The sequence below is a fragment of the Eleginops maclovinus genome, chromosome 11 (assembly GCF_036324505.1).
Source record: "Eleginops maclovinus isolate JMC-PN-2008 ecotype Puerto Natales chromosome 11, JC_Emac_rtc_rv5, whole genome shotgun sequence".
In the NCBI taxonomy this organism is placed as follows: Eukaryota; Metazoa; Chordata; class Actinopteri; order Perciformes; family Eleginopidae; genus Eleginops; species Eleginops maclovinus.
The window spans coordinates 22122730-22130365 of record NC_086359.1 but is presented as its reverse complement, the minus strand read 5'-3'; the positions used below and the strand labels follow the sequence as shown (position 1 = coordinate 22130365).

Genomic DNA, 7636 nt, shown 5'->3' with positions numbered 1-7636 from the left:
TTAAACATTAAAATATGAACACTAAGAGAGCCCTGAGAGGCAGGTGAAAACTAAATCACAAACATTCCATAAAGAAAAAGAACAATATTATTTAGTTGTTTTTTTTCCTTTTCACCTCTGGGCTTCCGTAGCTCACACTTTAATAATATTGATAAATGACCAAAATAGAAAAGACCACTCCCAACTGTTGATCAGATCCTTGTTTTCTTTATTGGAATGCTTTACCTCAACATGACATGAGCTAAAACAGTGCACATGTTGCATCGCACCAAACACAGACTCCCACAATCTGAACCCCCTTCAAACATAATTTCCTCAAGCTTCATGTCTTATATACAGCAGGGGGGGGGGGGGGGGGCACATCTAAGACACTCATATGTCCAACTTACACAATCCAGTACCAGACATACTGTACACAACCATCCCTAGGAACACTTAAGGCACACACACATACACCACTTATATAATCACACAGCACGCAGGTGTGCAGAGCTTAAGACAGCAACATCGGATCATTTGACTCATGAAGAAGCGGCTACAGCAGAAGCTAACAGACGTCATGTTTTTAACCAGAATTATATTTGCTTAAAAGCATTTGGCGCGACAATGATCAGTATAGCCGTGTTCAGGAGCTTGACCATGTGGCTACTTTTTATTCCTAAAAATATTCAGTAACTACAAATGTCAGGGCCCGGGGTGAGAGTCCACTATAATACAACTGGGAGAGAAGAGGAGGTGAGAAGCAGAATGAAGAAAATACTGAATATTCATTTATTTAGGAGGGAGAAGGAGAGAGAGCATGTGCCTGTCCAAGTGTTGGACTGTTAATATTTTAATATTGGTGTGAGATACAGAGAGGGATATTCCAAATCCATCTGAGTTTTCATATGGAATAACCTGCACCTGGACCGGAGCTGAAGCGAGAATCCACATCAGTTTCTGATTTATTGGGACAAATAAAATCGAGCTAATGAAATGGTAGGATCAAACATGTTCAAAAGCTGGCAGGTCTTTGTTTTGGCAACACAAAACGTTTCAAACGCTAGTTTTTAAGACATCAAATGTCACAGTAGATTAATAAGTAAAATGTAATCACACGTTTTAAACAAGGACGTTTCAGAAACCTTGGTTAGCCTTACATCAATACTGAGTAAATATGACAACATCATTTTCACCTGATGTTCAATCATTTAAGACAGAGGCGTAGTGAATGTGTTTGTCGGGAAGTAGTCATCTCCCCCGATATATCTGATATTGATAGGTTCAAATCTACTTTGATGTAGTGACATACTCAATTCAGAAGTAAACATTTAGACTGCTCTTCTCTTGCTGAGTAAATCAAATGATAAACATAAAGACAAAACTATCAAAGTCAATATGTGTAATTTTTATGACGTTTGCTTGACTGGATAATTAAAGCACATCACCTAACAGTGAGAGTGATTTTAAATGACTGCGATACATAACTGCACATTAACAGTGGTTCCCGACCTTTGGACCAGGCGACCTTTAGAGGCTACTGTGCCTCACCAAGAGTTACTTTAACTTCTCAGATTGTTTCAATTTGGCCGCAGAGGTGAGAATATTTCCCATCTTATCTCTAAACTATCTTTTGACATCTTTGGTGCCACCTTAGGGGGCCTTGACCCTAGGGTTGGGAACACAGACTCATAACATTGTGTAATGTTGTTTAACGTTTTCTTTCTGTGTGTGTGTGTGTGTGTGTGTGTGTGTGGCGCAGTGCACTTCTTATGTGTTAACATAAAGGTCGCAGCCACCTGTTTGCAGTCAAATCACAGAAGAGGAAATGTCATTGTTTTTTCGGTCACATCTCAGAGGGAAACACACTTGTATTGACTAATTGAAGTGTGTGTTCCCCTGAGGTCCCGCGTGAGCTCGGTATTTCCGTCTATAATTCAGAGCAGCCTGACATTGGTAAACCTTTGCATTCACAGTGTGTACGTCTGTATTGAGGTCTCTCTCCCTCTCCACACCCATCCCTCCGCTCATGTATGTGATCCCACACCCCTTCAGGGCCCACTCACATTGGTGTGCCTCCCCCCCACCCTATGAGTGGGCCCTTCCTCCTCCAGATACCAGGGACATGTCTCCCCCAGCAGCGGGTGAGACATACCTCTGGATAAATGTGCTGCCGGGCCGCGGCCCGTCAAACCAGCGACACCGGCCGCTCCTCTGGCTTCTCCTCAAGGATCTGCAGCAGCAGGTCACTGAGGGGCTTGGCCAGCGTGCGGTAACCTGTCTGCGTCAGGTGGAGGAAGTCAAACATGTCCTGCGGGCTGATGGCGCCGTCAGAGTGAACAAACTCCCGGCTCACATCCAGGAGCTGAGCCCGGCCCAGCCGCGGCAGTGAGTCGGACAGAATCTCGTTTACCGCCGCGTTTTTCTCCCTCAGAGGGTTGGGTCGCTCCCCTCGAGGCAACAATCCCTGAGTCAAGACAAATATTTTGTACCCATTTATTAAAGCCCATGTGTCGAGAGTCAAACCTTCATATCTTTTTATTTTGTTAGCAATGGATGAGGAAGAACCACATTGGATGCATCTAGTTTTGTTATATCTTTTCTTTATCATGCAATGTTCATCATATTAAAGGTTCTTGACCAATACTTTTGTGTCGATTTTAATAACAATACTTTATTTTTAAGAAAATATATTGGCAAATTGGAAAATGTATGTTTTTCTCAATGTGTAACTGCAGAGAGAACAGACCAAAGGAAGCTAAATATTGAGTTTAAACAAACAGAGAGCAGCAAAAGACACACAGCTAAATACTTACCAGAACAACTATCTTGGCCTTGGGTATGCGGGACATGAGCAGTTGCACAATAGCATGAATTCCTCCTGCAACTTGCTCTGCTGTGTGTGGGTGGTTATTGGTTCCTACCCACAGCACCACCACCTGGATAAGACCACAGACAGACACCGTGTTCACGTTTACTGAACGCAGTTCAATTGCTAGCATCCGGTTAGTTGTGCTGTAGGAATGAGTCGTCCTGGCTTGATATCTGGGTAATTGGTCAGCAGTGTAAGCTGTTCCCTATGTCTTTATCATCAGCACCACTAATAAAAAACAAAACAACAAAATCAATGAAACCCTGGCTCAACATACAATCACTTACTACTGTTGGCATACTCTTTTTTTGTCAGGAAGTCAACCAGGTCATAATTCCCTCTCGTGTCTCTTTTTTTTATTTTGCCACAGCCAGTCTGTATCCGTCTCATGCAGCTCACTAATCCAGTAACGGGTGACTCGACAGTAAAGAATAAACCTAGTTATAACTAGTTTAGCTAGTTCCAGATGTAGATAAGATAACTAAGTGTGTTAGGTCTTTAACTTGAAGTGTGTGTTTGGCTCCGCTCACCAGTCCCGTCACAGCGCCGGTGATCATGTAGCTGCGTGTTCTCCGTCAGCAGCAGCTGATCCTGATCACTGACCTCTCTCGTGCGTCAGCTTTCACTCTGTATTATGTCCATATCGATCAGATCCAGCTAGCATTAGCTAATGATATGACTGCCTACTTATCGAAGGACACCTTAACAATAAGCGTTGCTTGGCAACGGGGTTTGGCGGCATAGTATAGCGCAGCATTATGCATGTTTACATGAGAGCTCAAAATGTCTTATTTTAGGAAAATGTGTATGTTTTCTTATATTTACTGTATAGTAGTGCAGAAAGTATGCAGAAAAAACCTTTATTTTCAAAGAAGATATTTTTGTTTTTGTTTTGTCAAATTTTAAGTTTTTTTCAAACCAGCAGCCTACTACTAAGATATTTCTGTTATTGTATTTGTTTATGATTCTTTGAGAATACAGATCTCAAAATGATCCTATGTCTGTATTTCTTTCCCTGACCAAGCAAGTACATATTACACTTTGTTGATTAAATCGCAATATTGTCCACAGTAATCGCAATATGACTTTTTAACCAAATCGTGCAGCCCTAATCCACATGGTGTTTCAAGGATATCGGAAATGAAATGCGTATGCAGAGTATTTGTTGTGCATGTGAGATGTAAAAGAGTGTACTTTATGCTGGAGGTGTTGACAGGCTTTTCTCACCTTGGGACGGATGTTATCCAGCTCTCCATTCTGCAGCCTCCACAGCACGTTACAGGTGTTGTCCCCTCCAATGCCAAAGTTAAGCGCATGAAGTGGAGAGAATAACTCCCTCCAGACCTGTGCACAGGAAAACAAACATCTGCAATTCATCTGAACATCTCGGAACTTTGGTGACTTATATCGAGCAACTCAGTGAGGCTGAGTGAATATAAAGAGAGTTAGCATTACAAATGTACACTTACACTGAGCGAAAATAGTATGATTCAGTAAAAACAACGTAAAAGATGCAAGTGAGTCAAATAAGCGGGTTTAAAAGATCTTGCCTCACCTCATTCTGCCTCATTAGTTGTATCATAGAATCTCCCACAAAAAGTACATCTGGTTCAGCATCCTTACACTCCTGCACAAATCTTGTGTGCTGTAAAAACAACAACGCAGCCTTGTCACAACAGAGCTTGAGATGCAGTCAATAACTGTGAGAGGTAGCATAGATAAATGATCTAAAAATACACTTAAAAGAAAACAATGCAATATAAATCAGTTCTTTACTATGCATTTCAATCTATCTCCACTAAACAACTAGATAAAGTGATGCTCTGAAAGAAATACACCCATCTTGGGAATGGTACCATCAAGCTTTACCCCAGATTTGAAACTTATATAATTGAAAATACTGTCAAAGCATCATTTCATGAACATTGTTTTTCCAGCCTCTAGCTTTGGGATCTACGCACAATATTGACAATGAACGGAGGAGATGTAACACAATAGTAGATGTGTTGTTGCTGCATTAAAACATGTGTTGTATTTAAGGGCAGATAAATAATAGGATATCCTAGAATAAAGTCACAAATTCTAACGTGCAGGAGATTTGAATGTCAATAACTTGAGCATACAGACACATGAGAAAATGATATTAAACAACATACGCTTTAACATTTATTGTGCATGTGTTTGAGTGGAAAGTGTCATGCAGAGTTGGGAATAATAAAGACAATGCCCAATGAAATGGTGCAACTGTTGTTCTGCTTTCCCTGCTGTCAATTTGTGAGAAGTTTTTATATACTATAGCTAAAAAACAAACCTGGGACATCCACCGGTCATCTCCTTGCAAATCCTCAACTGGCTTTGCCACTGCAGCTGGGTTCACTTCATCACCACTCATCCTGCAGGAGAAACCACCACGTATTCACACATAAAAAACAACATATAGCTCTAAATGAACAGAGACACGAGGCGTATATGAAAGCGGACGTGTTGATGTTGTTGTAGGTTGGGCTGCGTTAAAAAGGGATCGCATCAACACTAGCTAGCAGAATCCTACGCTGTGATGCAGCAGCTTAACATCTCAGCAGCAGAGGCACTGGCATAATAGAGATACAGGCAAACGTGAATTCGCTTTCCAGGCTTAAGGATCACAGCGCAGGTGAAACCTGCTGTGTGACATTTTATATGACGTTAGCTTGTTAGCCAGCTAGCTATCCTGCTAATGACTGGAGGCTGTTATGGCTGCAGCTCTGATTCTCAACGTTTGACAAGACCGTCATAAATATGACAATGTAAAAACATATTTCGTTACTAATTTCAAAGACAAAGTACCTGGCAGGGTGTCGGCCGTCAAGTCTCGGCTCCCTCGGCTTCAGTAGCTGTTTTGCCCTGACTTCAATTCACCGCTGGCGGGTGATGCTCGCTAGCTAGCAACGGTTAGCCAACGATAGCTAGACGAGACAACAAAAGGTGTGTCAAGAAGGCAAACTACAGAGAGTGTAACGGGAAAAGGGTACACATTGGATACCACTAGCCGTAACTACCCAGTCTAGCCGTTCGAGAGCACTGCAGCGAGCTAAATGCTAGATAATGTAGTTTTGTACCCTGAGTATTGTCTGACGCGCAGACATTTGTGACTGGCTGCAACATCCATGGGCTGCATACATAACCAGACTCAAACTCTTAGTATCATGGCATCAAAAACCTTATGCAGCCTAAACCAAACATGCTGCTACTGCTACCTTATGTAAACTGTGGAGGTTGTTCAGGTCGACACACAGCCGAAGTGCTCTTTCCTGACAGGTAATGCACAGGGGAAGAAAAACCCCAAACAGCTAGTCCCGCAATGTATCATGGGTTGGTACCTGGTGCAAAAATGCTGCATTAAACCATAGACGATAAGAACTTTATAACCCTAATAGTGTTTACTCCCAATTCGCAAACAACGAATAACTCCGTGATTAGAGATATTTTCAGTTGGTGTCAGACACTACGGAGGAAATTAATTTGAAGTGTGAGGGTATATTATAGTTCAGACAGCTTACAGCACTACCGACATCTTTTCTGTATGACTCTCTTACTTTCACTCTGTCCATTTTAACACCAAAGACTGTGTATGTTTAGAGAGCATCTTTGTTAATACACCATCTCTGATTTCAGCCCAGCCATGAGCCCTGCCTGTCAGATTATCGCAATGCACCATGGTCATGTTTGATCCAAAACTGCATTCCTGTGCAGTATGAAATACAGGAAATGTCAACCTATTTTTTTCAGCAGTTGTTGGAAATAATGCTTTCAACACAACCAACATGAATTACAAAGTTTAATTAATGTATCACTTTAGATACACACAATTGTTTCAGATCTCTTACCCTAAATTGCAGAGAACATGTGAACATGGTTGTTTGTATCACATCAAATCTGAACTAAAACGTGATCAACCAGATCAGCACTTCACCCATACTGTTGAGTTCCTCTTTCTGCCATACACATAACACTATAGTTGTTTGTATAACTACTCAACCATTGTAACCATCTCATCAGTTTAGATTTATTTTCTTTTTAAAGTAAGCATTCTTCTTTTCACTTATGATCAACTTTGGTGGGTAACATGTTCTCTTCCTTTAGCAAATAATCTGTCTAGTCTGATTTATAATGCCCTAACATCACAGGAAGGTGTATTGTTTTATATAGCATTCACAGTACTGAGATGCATTCAGACTCTGAAACAAAACAGCATACTGCACTGTGCTACAAAATGTGTAAAGACTCCTAGAAATGAGTTCTGCTTTGACTGATCAGCATTTGTGCTATGCAAGTGCAAAAGGAAAGGGTTTTAATATTGTCATCATGAGATAACCATGATAACCTCCTACTATAGGCTTATTTTACTTCCGCCCATTAGAAACTACAAAACACCACCAATATTTAGCCCTTCCCATTTTGCTGTAAAAAATGTCCATGTCATGACGAAAACACAAAGCAGGATCATCTGATTCATGGTGTTGGACATGCACACCATGAATCAGATGATCCTGCTTTGTGTTTTCGTGGTAGGATTATTATTGCCTGGTAAATTTAAATAACCTACAACTTTTCTGAAGGCTGTAGCAGCAAACACTGGTTCTGATTAATACTGGGATATTATATAAATGTAGAACCTGAACGCAGTGCATCCCAACAAGCATGTAGATTAAATTAACTTAATAGAAAGGTTGGCTATTTTCATTTGCACGTGCTTACTACCAACACAGTATTTGAGAGTGTTTAAAAATATATATATATATATAT

The 7636-nt window shown here is 40.9% G+C and overlaps 1 protein-coding gene across 1 annotated transcript; it reads right to left on the bottom strand.

Annotated features, from left to right (window-relative positions):
• Positions 1 to 185: 185 nt before the first annotated feature.
• pafah1b2 (platelet-activating factor acetylhydrolase 1b, catalytic subunit 2) lies at positions 186 to 5911 on the bottom strand. The gene is made up of 6 exons (XM_063895942.1): positions 5678 to 5911; positions 5163 to 5244; positions 4407 to 4496; positions 4079 to 4195; positions 2796 to 2918; positions 186 to 2446 (listed from the first exon to the last, which is right to left on the bottom strand). Exons 2-6 carry the CDS (start codon positions 5241 to 5243, stop codon positions 2168 to 2170), a joined length of 690 nt encoding a protein of 229 aa, XP_063752012.1. The 5' UTR covers position 5244; positions 5678 to 5911; the 3' UTR covers positions 186 to 2167.
• Between the last annotated feature and the right edge of the window lie 1725 nt (positions 5912 to 7636).